General features: G+C 44.5%; 2 protein-coding genes across 5 annotated transcripts; one reads left to right on the plus strand and one right to left on the minus strand.

The window, feature by feature from the left end:
* Nucleotides 1-1,163: 1,163 nt before the first annotated feature.
* LOC106606881 (claudin-4) lies at nucleotides 1,164-4,431 on the plus strand. 2 transcript variants are annotated; one of them, XM_045715364.1, is made up of 4 exons: nucleotides 1,164-1,333; nucleotides 2,787-2,919; nucleotides 3,116-3,661; nucleotides 3,709-4,431. In XM_045715364.1, exons 2-3 carry the CDS (start codon nucleotides 2,788-2,790, stop codon nucleotides 3,617-3,619), a joined length of 636 nt encoding a protein of 211 aa, XP_045571320.1. In that variant the 5' UTR covers nucleotides 1,164-1,333; nucleotide 2,787; the 3' UTR covers nucleotides 3,620-3,661; nucleotides 3,709-4,431. The 2 variants fall into 2 exon arrangements, with proteins under 2 accessions (XP_045571320.1, XP_014058779.1); XM_014203304.2 differs by having other exon boundaries at nucleotides 3,116-4,431.
* Nucleotides 4,432-4,524: 93 nt separating this feature from the next.
* On the minus strand, nucleotides 4,525-15,136 carry cor1a (Coronin-1A). 3 transcript variants are annotated; one of them, XM_014203303.2, is made up of 11 exons: nucleotides 14,967-15,136; nucleotides 12,491-12,694; nucleotides 7,192-7,314; nucleotides 6,878-7,007; nucleotides 6,573-6,754; nucleotides 6,230-6,349; nucleotides 6,038-6,142; nucleotides 5,547-5,692; nucleotides 5,389-5,446; nucleotides 5,097-5,312; nucleotides 4,525-4,903 (listed from the first exon to the last, which is right to left on the minus strand). In XM_014203303.2, the coding sequence occupies exons 2-11, from the start codon at nucleotides 12,686-12,688 to the stop codon at nucleotides 4,811-4,813; spliced, it is 1,371 nt and encodes a 456-aa protein (XP_014058778.1). In that variant the 5' UTR covers nucleotides 12,689-12,694; nucleotides 14,967-15,136; the 3' UTR covers nucleotides 4,525-4,810.
* Between the last annotated feature and the right edge of the window lie 2,692 nt (nucleotides 15,137-17,828).

Genomic DNA, 17,828 nt, shown 5'->3' on the forward strand with positions numbered 1-17,828 from the left:
CCGCTAAAAGCCTTCCTCATCCCTAGTTGGGTTGTCATCCCATAGCCCTGAACAGACTGGGATCCATCCTTCGAAAAGTGCACACAGTGTCATTTACCGAATTGAAGTAAATCAATTGCCAAATGCATTTCCATCGCCCTCACCTCGATTTGTATTATATATAGCTGTGGATCATCCTCTATTGTCCCTAACATCTTTAACTCCTTCGCAACAGTTGTGGGATACACACATACACCCACACACACTCAACCCTTTCCCCCTCACAACCATAGGCTCACATTCTCAACAGTTGCACCACCCAGAGCCCAACTCAAGAAAGGTCTTGATTTACAAATGCATTTACAGTTGCAGCTGCATTAGAAGGCCTGCAAGACTGTGCAAAAAAAAATGGGCAGAAATTTAGAGATTTTATTAACCATTGTCACATCCTAGATGATGGAGGTCAAATGTACACCTCTTCCCTGAAACACCCACCCAAGTTTGTTGTCAACTTGCTGCACGTCTCTTTCAGGATATCCACCTCTCCCTGGGAGAACTGCAAACTGTTCTTAAGGTCTTGGACCTCTCTGGTCAGATCATCCAGTCTTTTGTTAGCTGAGTCCACCAATATTTGGACAAAGCTCTTGAAGCTATTTTCCTGTTGCTGTAACAATTATTTGTAGCCATATTTTTGTTGATTTAAAAGATCACGCACTTGTGATAGCGAAACACTGTCCTCTCCATTACTCCCACCTTCTTTAGCTTTGGGCAGCATAAAGGTAGCGTTACATATTCTGGTAACATAAAGTGTTCTGTTCTGTTGCAATTTTATAGTCTATGACATTTCAGATTTACATATGATAATTTTTCACAAAGTAGTTTGGATGTAGTGAACTCGTTTTTCAAAGTAACTTTAGTTAAGTAAACTATATTTGTCTTAAGGGGAGCTACTGTAGCTTAACTTCTTCCAGTGTGAAGTAATTGGTAGGTTGGTAAACTATTTTCAGAGTAGCTTCCCCAACACTGCTAAAAAGTTGTGACTAAACCTGGAATATCAACACTGGGAACACAAATGAAAGCTGGAAAAAGAGTGGGAAAGAGAGGCATGAGACAAGTCCAGTCTGGTTGTGAGATACATCCCGCCTCTCTCTCCTGTTCTTCCCGGCCCCACCCTACACCTCACAGTCCACTACAAAACCCTTTACATCACACCAGCTACATGACAGACCGCCGCTTTACACAGACCAACACCTGAATTAAGAGAGTAGAATTTCCTTTTTAAAGAGAAGGAAAACCCTTGACAAAGAACTTTACTTTTCAAATTTCCAATCAAGACAAGAGGACACATCATAAGGTATTTGTTCAACTTTTCTACTTGTATCTCTGATTTTGTGCTATTTCAAATATGAAACATACCAGCTCCATAGTGCATTATAACTGCATTTTAATTTGTTATAACTCTTAGCGGAGTAACCTATCCAATCAAGTTTAAATAAATTAATATTGATGGTATGTTTAGGGGGCAGACACATGCATGTAACATCCTTATATTTTCATGAATGTCACTTAATTAAAACAGACTAAGGTATGTATGATTCAGGCCATATGCAAAGTACAAACAAAGAAACTCTTTTTTTGCTCTCTATCGATTAAAAGATAATAAGTTCTGAGGAACATTTCCACCCAAACTTTTACTTTTGACATGAATCTATTGTGAAACACTCTATGGTTAATCCAAAATACGCTACTTTTTTCATGGTATAAGAAATGTATTCATACTCTATTCCATTGACGAACCAAACATAACGCCTTCATATTATGCTCAGGATTCAGTGATTCACCAGGATCTATAAGCAGCAACAATTACTATTAGTAATTATGTTCTTACCACTCACCCCCATCCTCTCGACCTCCTCCTCTTCCTCTTACCCTCACCTCTATGGGTCCTTGTGAGAAGAGAAGACACATTTATGTCTTTGTTTTACTAGTCTGCCTGGTCTTGTCCAGTTGAATATAAGGAGAAGGGTCCAAGTAAGCACTATTGCATGTTTTCTTAATTCAATGAGAGTAGCATACCATCAAGGGGCGGCGGGTAACCTAGTGGTTAGTGTTGGGCCAGTAACCGAAAAGGTTTCTAGATCGAACTGCCGAGCTGACAAGGTAAAAATCTGTCGTTTTGCCCCTGAACAATGCAGTTGTTCCTAGGCCGTCATTGTGACAAAAGCATTTGTTCTAAACTGACTTGCCTAGTTAAATAAATAAATAAATTGCTTAGATGGATGAAATAATATGATCCAGTGGAGAAAATAAAGGTGTGACATTTTGCAAGGCTACTTACTGTTGGGGTGGAAGAAAAGCTCTTTTGGCTTGATTTAGTAAAGTTGTACTCAGCTAAAGGAATGACATTTGCTGGACTTTTTGGCAGGGCTAGGTGAGATTGAGTGGATCCAGGTGAGGAGATGTTGAAGTCTCAGTGAGACTAGGAGTGGCAGCATGCCACTGAGCTGCAGCAGCAGCAGGCTGAGGTAGACCGGGCCTGTCACAACACGACTCTGTCCCAGGGCTGTGCTTTCTGAGACTTTGTTTTTAAATGCACCTCTGAGCTACACAATCCTGACTTGTACAGGCCTGTCATAGGGAATGAGTCAGTGTGTGTAAGTATGTGTGTGTAGGTGTTTGTGGGGTACTCTGCTGTGTGATGATCACAGAAATGACCATGTAATTCTATATCTACATTTAAAGCAACCACACTTCCTTTAATACCAGAATGTGAACTGTTTTGTATCCCTCCCCTCTCTCTCTTCCAGGATGGGATCTGCTGGGGTACAGATTGTATGTGTGGCCCTTGGGGTCCTGGGCCTGATCGGGGGCATTGTGTGCTGTGCCATCCCTAGGTGGAAAGTGTCATCATTTACAGGACAGAACATCGTAACGGCACAGGTACTGAGCAGATCAAGTGATTTATTAGCCCTATGTGGTTTACATTTTAAACCCCTAAATACTTTCTAACATTATATTGGCTCAAATGACTCTAATAACTCGGAAAACGTAGAATGAATGCAATATGCTGAAGTCAAATAAGCTGTAATGAATGAATGGCGTGTGTATTACTGTAACTATTTGTCTCTGTGTGTAGGAAACTGAAGAAGGCCTGTGGATGAGCTGTGTGGTGCAGAGTACGGGCCAGCAGCAGTGTAAGAGCTATGAGTCCATGCTGGTCCTGCCATCTGACCTGCAGGCGGCCCGCGCCATGACCATCATCAGCTGCATGGTCACCTCCCTGGCCATCCTCATCTTATTCGCCGGCGCCGAATTCACCACCTGCGTGGAGAATGAGGACATCAAGCCCAAGATCAGCCTTGTGGCCGGGATCGCCCTGTTGGTGTCTGGCCTCCTCCTCATCATCCCTGTCAGCTGGTCCGCCAACAACGTCATCAGCAACTTCTACAACCCCCTTGTGGCTCAGAAGATGGAGCTGGGAACCTGTATCTTTATTGGCTGGGCTGCTGGGGTGCTGCTGATTCTGGCTGGAGGCCTGCTCATGTGCTTCAGCAGAGCCAAATCTGGCAGCTCGGGAGGAACCGCCAAGTACTACGGCAACAGCGCTTCAGCCCCCGCCGCCAACAAGAACTACGTCTAGTGCATGTACTACACCTCTGTATGTTTGTATGTGTGTAGAGAGATAGTTTGATGTACTACACCTCTGTATGTTTGTATGTGTGTAGAGAGATAGTTTGATGGAAAGGAAATGGGTCAGACAGAATGGAAACTAGAAAGGGGAGGGGTTTAATCTTGAGGATAAAGAAGGGACATTATTAGTGGAAATAATGGTTGTAAATATTGAATATTTCAAAATAGTAAGACTGGTTTAGTTGTAGTTAATCCAAGGGTCCAATATGGTGGTTCAATTTAAAATACAAATAGATGTTTCTTTTTGGGGGGGGAACTAACTCAATATACTATAATATACTATAAATCAAAACTGTGTAGAGATGATGATGTACCTACATTCATTCAGTTTCTTAACTGTGTCCAGCTCGCTAATAATCACCTACATGAAGGTTAGACAGTCTAGGAGCACCGGAAATTCCAAAAACGATGGATAGAGGAAATTATTTTACAAATTGTGACGGCGAGGAAATATAACCAATTTTCAGTGTGGACCTCGTTGAAGACCAAATGCAGCCCGCGGGGCAGAATGAGTTCGACACCCTTGTTGTAATGTGTTATCTCGTTGAGTTTTTCAATGCTGGGTGACATGCTTCTATAATGCCATGAATGAACAACAGAGACCAAGGTGAGGGACTCAGTGGTCATGCATTTCAAAATACAGGTATAGTCAAATGACTGTATATATCATTTACATCCATGAGATCACAACTTTTTTACTTATGAAAATCAGCTTGTCTTTTACTTTTGTGTATCAAATAATAAATACATGTTTTTATTTTATTCTGTTGCAATACAAATGATTGTCATCTCCTTCAGGTGTGCCATCCTTTAGATGGCGTTTGGAAATGTTAACAAAAGCAAAACAAGTTTAAATATTTTGGAAAATATTAAGGACTTTTATTTCCAACTATGTAAGAGCATATATTAAAAACAAGTCTCTATAAATGTGAAAACTGACGCCAAAAAACGAATTCAAGCTTCCAGACACGAAAAGATTTGGCTGCTGATATTGATGTCTCCAACTCTCCCTTTAACCATCTTTCCTTCAAACATCCCCAACTATTTATAACTATCTTACTTTCATCCCTTCTTTCTCTTCTCCTCTTTACACTTCCTTCTCTCTCTCCATCAGCTCCCTCTCGAACCCAATGGCTCTGTTTCAATTCTTGCTCTCCAGTTCGCTCACGCGCTTGTTCAGCTCCTCTACTGTTTCCTTCAGAGTCTTCACCTCCTTCTGCAAGGCATGTACCTCCTGAGAGAGAGAGAGAAAGATAGAGACAAAAAAGAGAGAGAAAAAGAGAGAGAGAGAGAGAGAGAGAGAGAGAGAGAGAGAGAAGCAGAGGGGAGATTCCTGGTGAAATGTGCAAAAGAGGAAGCCATATCTAAAATACAGATCTATTCACAGATATATCAAAGCATGTAGGTAGATGCAGCCATGTCCTTACCCCAGTGTTATCATGCTGATGCCCCATGGCTGCTGATGTGGTCTTCAGAAGACTTTTGTGAACTTTGAACTCTTTGGTTTTGGTGGTTGTCGCAAAACCGTCCTTCAAGGAGATCAGGATAGGTTGGCCCTCTTTTCCTTCAAACCACTCATTGGCCTCCACAGACGGCTCTGGACCCATGGTGTCTGGGTACAAATCCTCCTGAAACAGGTCAGACTAAAGAGAGATAGAGAGTGAGATATTTAAGAATTACATGCTTTGAGTTATAGTCATTTTTTAAAAGTGTATTTACCTTGCGGGGCACCGTCATGACAACGGGCTCACACTTCCTCTCATGGAGCTTGTAAAACCTGGTGGAGCGCGAATAAAACAATATACATTCCCATTTTACAAACAGAGCTTGTGTGTGTATACTGACGAGTGAAAATGTCCATGACTCTGTGTGGTTACCTGGCGATTTCACACTTGTTGACCTCCAGGCCCCTCTTGGGCATGTAGCCCATGCCCTTCTGACTCTCCTTACTGCTGTACATGGACAGGTAGTGAACATAGGGAGCCTCATCCGTCACCTCAAAGTACCGGATACTGCTGTCACCCTGAGGCAGGAAAATGAATGGTTAGTAAACCATAGTGTGTGTGTCAAAGGAGGTTGGTGGCATCTTATTTGGGGAGAAAGGGCTCGTGGTAATGGCTGGAGCAGAATAAGTGGAATGGTATCGAATACATAAAACACATGGTTTCAACGTGTTTGATGCCATTCCATTTGCTCCGTTCTGGACATTATTTTGAGCTGTTCTCAAAAAACGTTTGAGCCTCCTGGGTGTGTGTGTGTGTGTGTGTGTGTGTGTGTGTGTGTGTGTGTGTGTGTGTGTGTGTGTGTGTGTGTGTGTGTGTGTGTGTGTGTGTGTGTGTGTGTGTGTGTGTGTGTTTTTAACTCTAACCTTGCCACAGAGGTAGACGATGCCAGTGTCAGGGTCAAAGAAGGGCAATAGGACACCACTGCTGGTGTCCAACTCCTGCAGGGTGAGTGGCTCCCCAAAGCTCTTCTGTCAAACACATACAGGTCATGTCGGGTCTTAAGACACTATTCATACGCCTTTATAAGAAGTTCATAATTGTCCCATAACACTCACCGGGTCCCAAAGTGCCACCTGCCTCTCACTCATGCGACTGAAACCGGTGCTCAGGATCTTCCCATCGGACACAAACACAGCCTTGACAGGCCTGGAGCCTTCGTGGGTCTTCTCCTTCTCCTGAGAGAGGCAGAGAGGCAGAGAGAGAGAGATGCAGACTCAGGGAAAGACAGACACTCAACGAAGGAGGTTAATCTATCAAAGACGCATGAAGGGAACTATATGAACTAATCACTGACTGTGATTCTATTGAGATCTATGACATTAAACCTGGTAGACTGTCCAGGGTTAGAGCGGCTGGTTCTCCTGTGGTACTGATGGGGGCAGGGAGAGGGGCACTCACAGCGATGACTGTGCCCTTGCGGGGGTCCAGCACACGTATGGTCTTGTCCTTACAGGAGGTGAGGATCTGGGAGCCGTCCCTGTTCCAGCAGGCACTGTAGATGAGGTCAGGGTGGACCGAGTCGATCCTCACCATGGCCTCTCCACACGCCACGTTCCACAGGATCACCACGTTGTCACAGCCTGGAAGCCAGGGGAGAGAGAGATGGAGGAACAGGCTGTTAGGCCATGCAGTGCTACTCCAGATATGTTAACAGTTGAAGAGGCACTTGTATTCTGAGGCGATGCATCATAGCAGTGCTATACCTGCGCTCATGAGCACATTGTGGGCAGTGGGGTGCCAACTTAGGATGCCTACGCGTTTGGAGTGCCCCTCCAGCTTCACCACGGGGTCCTTCAGGGGCGTGACCAGGCCACCCTCCGGGATCTCCCAAATCTGAACAATGGAGAGGTAGAGGAAGAGGAGGGTATGTCATTACACTGAGTTAACACAGTACATAGATACAGAACACTGATCGACTGGATCACACAGGGACATATGTCCTTATGTGCATCCATAATATGATTCTACTTAACAAGCTCAACATTATGGCCAGTGAAAGGTTGTGACCTCTGCTTACCATGACACTGCAGTCCTCTGAACCACTGGCAATGATGTTGTCATTGTGGGGACAGAACTCAATATCCAGCACTGGGCCTGTGTGTCCACAGACTGTGGGCTGGGACATGTCAATACGACCCGTCTACAGGGAGACACAAAGGAAAAAGATGAGTTACTATGACACAAATAAACACACACACAAGCTGATTGCTCAAACAGGAGATAAATACTACAGTATGCAGTAAGAACACATGGAGATGTAGATCTTTGCTACCACTGTGGTCTTGGCAACAGAGAGACCTAGAGAGGGTTCAGATGCGAGGAACTCAGTCAGCTGATGACAATTGTATAGCTCTGCCTGAAATCAGCCTTAGAGAGCAGAGAACTCTACTGGGAGAGTACTAGCAGTCTGTAGGGTTCCCATGGCCCTGGGGGTACACACAGGATCTGGACTGTTGGCCCTGGTGAAACACACACAGGATCTGGACTGTTGGCCTTGGTGAAAGACACACAGGATCTGGACTGTTGGCCCTGGTGGAACACACACAGGATCTGGACTGTTGGCCCTAGTGGAACACACACAGGATCTGGACTGTTGGCCCTGGGGGTACACACAGGATCTAGACTGTTGGCCCTGGTGGAACACACACAGGATCTGGACTGTTGGCCCTCTCTGTCACGTTGGCCCTCGCCCACCATTCACAGTACCAAAACAAAACCATCTACATTCTCCTCATGCTCCTAGACCTTAGTGCTGCTTTTGATACCATTGATCACCACATTCTTTTGGAGAGATTGGAAACCCAAATTGGTCTACACGGACAAGTTCTGGCCTGGTTTAGATCTTATCTGTCAGAAAGATATCAGTTTGTCTCTGTGTATGGTTTGTCCTCTGACAAATCAACTGTAAATGTTGGTGTTCCTCAAGGTTCCGTTTTAGGACCACTATTGTTTTCACTATATATTTTACCTCTTGGTGATGTCATTCGGAAACATAATGTTAACTTTCACTGCTATGCGGATGACACACAGCTATACATTTCGATGAAACATGGTGAAGCCCCAAAATTGCCCTCGCTGGAAGCCTGTGTTTCAGACATAAGGAAGTGGATGGCTGCAAATGTTCTACTTTTAAACTCAAACAAAACAGAGATGCTTGTTCTAGGTCCCAAGAAACAAAGAGATCTTCTGTTGAATCTGACAATTAATCTTGATGGTTTGTACAGTCGTATCAAATAAAACTGTGAAGGACCTTGGCGTTACTCTGGACCCTGATCTCTCTTTTGACGAACATATCAAGACTGTTTCAAGGACAGCTTTTCTCCATCTACATAACATTGCAAAAATCAGAAACTATCTGTCCAAAAATGATGCAGAAATATCCATGCTTTTGTCACTTCTAGGATAGACTACTGCAATGCTCTACTTTCCGGCTACCCGGATAAAGCACTAAATAAACTTCAGTTAGTGCTAAACACGGCTGCTAGAATCTTGACTAGAACCAAAAAATGTGATCATATTACTCCAGTGCTAGCCTCTTTACACTGGCTTCCTGTTAAGGCAAGGGCTGATTTCAAGGTTTTACTGCTAACCTACAAAGTATTACATGGACTTGCTCCTACCTAGCTTTCCAATTTGGTCCTGCCGTACATACCTACACGTACGCTATGGTCACAAGACGCAGGCCTCCTAACTGTCCCTAGAATTTCTACGCAAACAGCTGGAGGCAGGGCTTTCTTCTATAGAGCTCCATTTTTATGGAATGGTCTGGCAAAGTGGGTGGGGTTATATCCTGCCTGTTTGGCCCCGTCGGATGGGGACACAGTGTCTCCCGACCCCTCCTGTCTCAGCCTCCAGTATTTATGCTGCAGTAGTTTAGGTGTCGGGGGGCTAGTGTCAGTCTGTTATATCTGGTGTATTTCTCCTGTCTTATCTAAGTATGCTCTCTCTAATGCTCTCTTTCTTTCTTTCTTTCTTTCTTTCTTTCTTTCTTTCTTTCTTTCTTTCTTTCTTTCTTTCTTTCTTTCTTTCTTTCTTTCTTTCTTTCTTTCTTTCTTTCTCTCTCTCGGCGGACCTGAGCCCTAGGACCATGCCTCAGGACTACCTGGCCTGATGACTCCTTGCTGTCCCCAGTCCACCTGGCTGTGCTGCTGCTCCAGTTTCAACTGTTCTGCCTGGAACCCTGACCTGTTCACTGGATGTGGTACCTGTCCCAGACCTGGTGTTTTCAACTCTGTAGAGACAGCAGGAGCGGTAGAGATACTCTGAATGATCGGCTATGAAAAGCCAACTGACATTTACTCCTGAGGTGCTGACCTGTTGCACCCTCGACAACCACTGTGATTATTATCATTTGACCCTGCTGGTCATCTATGAACATTTGAACATCTTGACCATGTTCTGTTATAATCTCCACCCGGCACAGCCAGAAAAGGACAGGCCACCCCTCATAGCCTGGTTCCTCTCTAGGTTTCTTCCTAGGTTCCGGCCTTTCTAGGGAGTTTTTCCTAGCCACCGTGCTTCTACACCTGCATTGCTTGCTGTTTGGGGTTTTAAGCTGGGTTTCTGTACAGCACTTTGAGATATCAGCTGATGTAAAAAGGGCTTTATGAATGCATTTGATTTGATACATTCAATAATGTACTGTACAGTACATGCCTTATTTTGAATATGAAGTGACATAATGTTTTTTTTCAAACTTCATTCAAACGTTTCTCCTAATGTCCCTGCCTTCATTATAGATGAACAATCAGCTGCCATCCAAAACCCTCTTAGTCACTGTCTCAATAATAGTGATCACATACTGGTTATATTGCTGTAGTAATAACTACAGAGTAGTTAAGTGACAGAAAAATGTACTTCTCCAACATATAAATCAAGGTAGACTCAGCGATATGACGTAGATGCAGAAAGTACATTTCCACAACAACTAAGAGCGTTGGAGCGCAAGGCTCAACTTCTCAGCTGTTTTGGTCCCGTGGCTCCCACACTGTAAGAGCGTGATGCGAACCCGTGCACATGCGCAGATACTTTGTGCGACTGTGTGAAGTCTTGCATCTCGCTCATCTCAATATCTGCAGTCATTTCGCTCTCTACCTTTAAATCAAATTATCGTTCATTGGAGAACAATGGCTTCCTTTGACCAAATCATTAGGCCTTAAATGCACTGTGAATTGTGGTTGAGAGGACTACTATTCATCCCTGTTACAGGCAAGTCCAAACAGTGACGCAATGGCGCATGACGTTGAGACAGTCTATGTCTCTGTGTAACATTTTTTTTTTTATATCTACGTATCTGTTCTATACATTAATATGCATACACTTAATGTCAAAGTCTTTCAATTACACCTTTATGCTTCAATATCACATAACGCATTCAAAATCAATCTAGATATTGACCACTATAAGACCATTACATACACTATATATACAAAAGTATGTGGACACCCCTTCAAATGAGTGCATTTGGCTATTTCAGCCACACCCGTTGCTGACAGGTGTATAATATCGAGCACGCAGCCATGCAATCTCCATAAACAAACATTGGCAATAGAATGGCTTTACTGAAGAGCTCAGTGACTGATCATTGGATGCCACCTTTCCAACAAGTCAGTTCATCAAATTTCTGCCCTGCTAGAGCTGCCCCGGTTAACTGTATGTGCTGTTATTGTGAAGTGGAAACGTCTAGGAGCAACAACGGCTCAGCCGCAAAGTGGTAGGCCACACAAGCTCACAGAACGGGACTGCCGAGTGCTGAAGCACGTAACGTGTAATTATCGTCTGTCCTTGGTTGCAACACTCACTAACGAGTTCCAAACTGCCTCTGGAAGCAACGTCAGCACAAGAACTGTTCGAGCTTCATGAATTGGGTTTCCATGGCCGAGCAGCTGCACATCACCATGTGCAATGCCAAGCGTCTCCTGGAGTGGTGTAAAGCTCACTGAAATTGGACTCCAGAGCAGTGGAAACGTGTTCTCTGGAGTGATTAATCACACTTCACCATCTGGCAGTCCGATGGATGAATCTGGGTTTGGTGGATGCCAGCAGAACGCTACCTGCCCCAATGCATACTGTCAACTGTAAAGTTTGGTGGAGGAGAAATAATGGTTTGTTTTTCATGGTTTGGGCTAGGTCCCTTAGTTCCAGTGAAGGGAAATCTTAATGCTACAGCATACAATTACATTCTAGATGATTCTGTGCTTCCAACTTTGTGGCAACAGTATGGGGAAGGCCCTTTCCCATTTCAGCATGGCAATGCCCCCGTGCACAAAGCGGTGTCCATACAGAAATGCTTTGTCAAGATCGGTGTGGAAGAATTTAACTGGCCTACACAGAGCCCTGACCTCAACCCCATCGAACACCTTTGGGATGAATTGGAACGAAGACAGGGTGCCAGGCCTAATCACCCAACATCACCCAGAAGAGTGGATGCTGTTATAGCAGCAAAGGGGGAACCAACTTCATACAAATGCCCATGATTTTGGAATGAAATGTTCGACAAGCAGGTGTCAACATACATTTGGTCATGTAGTGTATTTGTTTGTTGTTCATATTTCAGCACATTCGTCCCATGCTGATACTGTACTTGCATCCCCACATATGCTTCTGTTTTTCAATGTCAAACCCACCACTTGTATGCATGACCAAAGAGCTATATTTTCATGTTATTTGACCATAGCACCGGTTCCAATCCATGTGCCAATGCCGTTGATCAAACTCCAGGCGGTGCTATAGTCAGATGGCATGAAAATATAACTCTAGCTCAGTAAATAGCTCAGTATTTGTATTATATATTTTATACAGTCATCTTTTTTCTCATCTTTATCTGGTGTGCCAATAATTTTGGACCTGACTGTATATGCAGCTGCACTATACTGCGCCCTAGCCACATCCTGTCAAGACTGTGTTGCACTGAACCGCTCCAAATATGGTGAAAAACTAGCAACAGCACAGAGAGAGCGAGTGACGTGTAGAACCGAAACTCTGCCCCAAACTTCCTTATTCAGCACAATGTGTGATGCCGCCTTGCAATATTCAAAATTAAAATGTTGAAAAAACATTGTTCTTAGAACAAACTGTACAAACTGTACAAACGACACGCCAATGAGCATTTTCATCAAAATTGTACCGTAGTTGGGCAAATCTGGGCATGAATGAAGGTGACATTTTGAAACTTCAAGACTTGAGACTGAGTCATATGCATAGATCTACACAACAAATGGAGAGGGAAATGGACGTTAGACCACTTTTGCGGCCTGAAAACGTCTAACTTCACTTAAGGCATTCACTTTGACCTCTGTCTCTCTGCTCAGGCCCACCTTGTTCAGAGGCAGCACTAGGAAGGCCCCTCCTCCGCTGGCATCCACAATCATGGCCACGAACTTGGGGTTGACAGAGCAGAAGTTGCTGTCCCAGGTCATCTGGGAGATGCGGATGTCATCGTAGCACTGGTCAGCCTTCACTCCCTGGCCGAAGACATGACGGAACTTACTGGCCCTGACTACCTTCCTGGACATGGTGACCTGATAGGGGAGAGAGATGAGGACGGGGAGAGGAGAGAGGGGGGGTGGGGCGGTAGTAGGAGAGATGAGGACGGGGAGAGGAGAGAGTGGGGGGGTGGGGCGGTAGTAGGAGAGATGAGGAGGGGAGAGGAGAGAGTGGGGTGGGTGGAGCGGTAGTAGGAGAGATGAGGACGGGGAGAGGAGAGAGTGGGGGGTGGGGCAGTAGTAGGAGAGATGAGGAGGGGAGAGGAGAGAGTGGGGGGGGTGGGGCGGTAGTAGGAGAGATGAGGAGGGGAGAGGAGAGAGTGGGGGGGGTGGGGCGGTAGTAGGAGAGATGAGGACAGGGAGAGGAGAGAGTGGGGGGGTGGGGCGGTAGTAGGAGAGATGAGGACGGGGAGAGGAGAGAGTGGGGGGTGGGGGCGGTAGTAGGAGAGATGAGGACGGGGAGAGGAGAGAGTGGGGGGGTGGGGCGGTAGTAGGAGAGATGAGGACGGGGAGAGGAGAGAGTGGGGTGGTGGGGCGGTAGTAGGAGAGATGAGGACGGGGAGAGGAGAGAGTGGGGGGGTGGGGCGGTAGTAGGAGAGATGAGGACGGGGAGAGGAGAGAGTGGGGGGGTGGGGCGGTAGTAGGAGAGATGAGGACGGGGAGAGGAGAGAGTGGGGGGGTGGGGCGGTAGTAGGAGAGATGAGGACGGGGAGAGGAGAGAGTGGGGGGGTGGGGCGGTAGTAGGAGAGATGAGGACGGGGAGAGGAGAGGGGGGTGGGTGGAGCGGTAGTAGGAGAGATGAGGACGGGGAGAAGAAAGGGGGTTAGTGTGAGAAAATTAAGAGGAGATATAAGAAGAAAAAGGAAGAGGGGCAGAGTGTTTAATGTACAGTGGTAGACTAATCAAGTGGTTATTGTATTTAAGAATTAGCAGACTGCTACTGTAGCCAGTGAACTCTCACCCGGCACCCTTACAACATTTACATAGACAGAGAGAGAGAGAAAGAGAGAGAGAGAGAGAGAGAGAGAGAGAGAGAGAGAAAAGAGAGAGAAAAGAGAGAGAGTGAGAGAGATATATAGAAGAAAACCATTAATCTGTGAAATATATGTAACTGTTCATCATTTGCATAAATAATACACAAATGCAAGTAAAAACATTTTACACGATATGAAGAGCAATGAAGGGATTTGAATACTGTGACCTTAGATGCCACAAAATGTCTTAAGAACATGAGCATCACTGACCCACTCTAGTTAGACCACAAGACAAACACATAGTGAGGACACAAACACACAGACACAAAGCTACAGGAAGGAAGGACAATACAGGAAAAGCAGAGAAAAGGGGAAGAAAGAACTTGCACAACTACTTCCTCCAGTCTGCAACTGTTTCTTTTTGTCTTTATTATCCGAGGTACACTTGTGGCTCTGTGTAATGCTTTAACTCACATCTAGTCATAGGGATGAACCCACACAGAGAGAGACAACATGGAGAATTGAAGGAAATATGAACATATGGGACTATAGAGGCAAACTGAAAGGCATACTCCACTGCTGTTTGGAAATCATGTGAACCAGGAACCTACAGCAACAGTTAGACCACATCCTACCGAACAAACAACAGAACCACAAAACGATCGTTCTTTCCGTTTCATTCACACACATGCTCTCTTTGTCCCTCTCTAATGTTCCTTTTTCACACATTAAACAGTTGGCAGATATGTATATGATATTATCTTTTTGCGAGCTATAACCAAAGAGAATGCAACTGGATGAAATATTGTCGTCCAATTTAGGGTTTGTAGGGTTTGTCATGCATTACTGTCAGTGGATAGTCCTCATGTTCAATGCATAGGCTACATTTCACAAGTTTCAGATTTATCAATAAGAATATTAGTGCACACAATGACTCAGTCCTGGCCTACAGCCCATACATTTATGCTGTAAAACGACAACTCTAAAAGAGTGAGCATAGAATTTACCTCCATTTGCAGACCTTACTTCCTCAAATCTGAAGCTGCGCTGACTCTGAATCCCTTGGCTAGACTTAGGCCTCATTGTTCTTGTAGCATTTGTGCATCACAAGACCTCTTTGGTAGACATTCATCTAATGCAATAATCCTTTGCAGAGTGTGCCCTAACGTTATAAAGGACCAGGACCTGAGTACATGTCAATAATGGTGTGTGTGTGTGTGTGTGTGTGTGTGTGTGTGTGTAGGCCTACAGCATGATCATATAAAGGGACAGCAATTATGGACTATCAGTCACATGGTGTGTGATTACTAGAAGGATGCTGAAAGCAGGCCTACCTGTTTTAGTGATGGGGAAATGTTCTGCTCAGTCAGGCTCCCTGCTTGGTTCTGCTGTGTCGCCAGAGAGGAGTAGGAGTCGGTAGTCTAGGGTAGATCTCTTTATGTGATGGAGGAAGTGAGAGTTTTAGATGGTGGAAATGGGAGGTGTCTCATTCGGTCTTCTCACTTGCTGGGGTTGAAACATTTAAATGACAGATCTCAAGAAGAGATTAGATGAAGTTGTTGATATGCAGACCAAAGTGAGCCTAGTTAATTAGACTAATCAAATCATCAAAGCGTGTGTGCAATACTTTCTAAGTCTGTATTACTTTGATTTGATTACATTTAATTTAAATTAATATATATATATATATATATTGAAGATAAACAATGTAATGTCACCGGAACAGAGTCTCCAGAGTGCTCTAAAGCTTTGGGCCTCCCGAGTGGCGCAGCGGTCTAAGGCACTGCATCGCAGTGCTAGAGGCGTCACTACAGACCAGGTTTGATCCCGGGCTGTATCACAACCGGCTGTGATTGGGAGGCCCATAGGGCGGTGCACTTTTGGCCCAGTGTCGTCTGGGTTAGGGGAGGGTTTGGCCGGGGGGGGCTTCACAAGTAGGCTGTCATTGTAAATAAGAATTTGATCCGAACTGACTTGCCTAGTTAAATAAATAAAGAACAATGAATTCTAGGGTTAGGTCATCCCAAGGATCCCACTTAGCATCTACCATACTGTAGTTGCCTACTTGCAGTGGGGAAGGTTGACTGTGGGATATAAATATGCTCAAAGAAGGTGCTGCTGTGTACAGGACAACCGCCTACAAAAATGACAATTTAACCCCTGTGCACAATGAATGGATAACAGGATAAGGTCAAACAGAGAATAGCATGGCACAGCTAGGCTCTGTTTAAAGACACATGTATGCATCCTTTAACCAGACCCTGCTCCCTCAACCCCCCTGAAAACATCTCCATTAAAACAAGCAAGAGAACAGAACAGGAGAGACCAAAAAGACAGAATGGAAGGCCAGAGACAGGTTTAAAAATATAGACTTCAGTTTATTGCACAATCGTTGCTGGAGACTGAGGAGTGGGAGGGCCTGTCTGTATAATGCAAGACACTACAGATGGACACATGTAGAGAAACTAGACACAGGGAGATACAAGATGGCCATAAATTAACAGAAGCGTTGGTGAGAAGAACACAGGCGGGTCGATGAGGCACAGTAGGATGCAACTTGCACCCAGACATGGAGCAGGACAGACAAAACACATTAAAACACAGATTTCACACATGAACTATGAGATCTTAATAAAACAGCTCATATATTCAAACATACAGGGTCCATAATATACATTCCTAACTGGTTTGTGCAACCCTGAACATGCAGGGTTTGGTCACTCGTAGCATGTAAACACTGATGAGTAGTAAGTATGTCAGTCAGTCACGTTGCCTGTGTAAAAGCAGCCTGTCTAATTCTGGTATTGGTTTTCCACCAATGGTCTTTTGACTAATCACATCAGGTCTTTTCACATCAGATCTTTTTCAGAGTTGATTGGTCAAAAGATCAATTAGTGAAAATATCAGAACAGGGTTTCCTGTGCCAGACACAGAACGGTTGGCGGTGAGCCTTTATACGATACAATATGATGCCTCCAATGAACTGCAACGTTACAGTTATGTCCACCAGATGGGGCCAAACGAACAGCCATTCAATTCATTTACAAAAACCAAGACAGACCGAAGACAAGGACAAACAGAGAAACAGACAGACCCTCAAGAAAGCTCCCTTCATCAAGAGGAAAAGGGCATTTCATCATCTGTACAGACAGTATCATAATTAGTACCAACCCTCCACAGAGTAATTGTATTAATAATAATAAGTATCATCGTCATCATCATCGTATAACAATAGTGGACAGTTAATCCTTTATAAATAGTCAGAAACAGGCTAGCTGGCACCTGTGTACAAAACAAAACGTTACATTTTGTTAGGGTTTTCATACATCATGTCATCATTATCATCATAGAATAGCAGAATATACAGACTAAAACAATGACCATTGGCTGGCCTGGTTCCATCTCTGAAAAATGGTACTGTTGGTGGGCCTGGTTCCATCTCTGAAAAATGGTTTTCAGTTCTTTCTCACACCACATTCTTCCCTCCCCTCCCATCTTCCCGTTTCCACAGTCTAACTCTTTTCTCAACCACTCTTTAAATACATTTCACCTTGTTTTATCAGAGCCCACCCCAAGAATCCCTAAATAATCCCTACTTCTACTACTACTGCTGACTCTTACCTTCCCTCAGACCCCTACTCAGTTCAGGAGTCCCTCACAGTGGCCTCTGTGGTGTGCGTCTCTAAAAGCCATGTTTCAGAGAGGACCCCCCTGGCCTCAACGTAACAGCTACGGCTATAGCAGCCTGAGAAGTGGAAAACCCAGGGTGGTGGAGTCCCTTTGAGTAGAGAACTGGCCCTTTTTGGTTTTTGTGACAGTTGAGAAACAGCACTTGAACACACATCCACTTCAGACAGTGTAAATGTATTTGTATCTGATAATGCATAGATATCCAGTTGTAATCAGAGGTATTCATACATGCCCCCCCCCCCGTATCTTCCCCGTCTTTTATTTTTATGAGGTTACATTTAATCGAGCAAAAGCATTCTTAAACCCTGTGTCTCTCAAAAACCCACACGGTTACCCATCTCTACAACAGAACTGAAAATAATCCGTTTTATCTGGGTTCACATATTAGAGTAAATAGGTTGGATGTGGTTGATATTAATACACAGTAGAACCCCACCTCAGCCCGTTTCTCTTACCAGGTCCCTTTTCCCTCGGACACAGAGCATTGTCTGAGGTGACAAACATAT

The sequence above is a fragment of the Salmo salar genome, chromosome ssa03, assembly GCF_905237065.1.
Source record: "Salmo salar chromosome ssa03, Ssal_v3.1, whole genome shotgun sequence".
In the NCBI taxonomy this organism is placed as follows: Eukaryota; Metazoa; Chordata; class Actinopteri; order Salmoniformes; family Salmonidae; genus Salmo; species Salmo salar.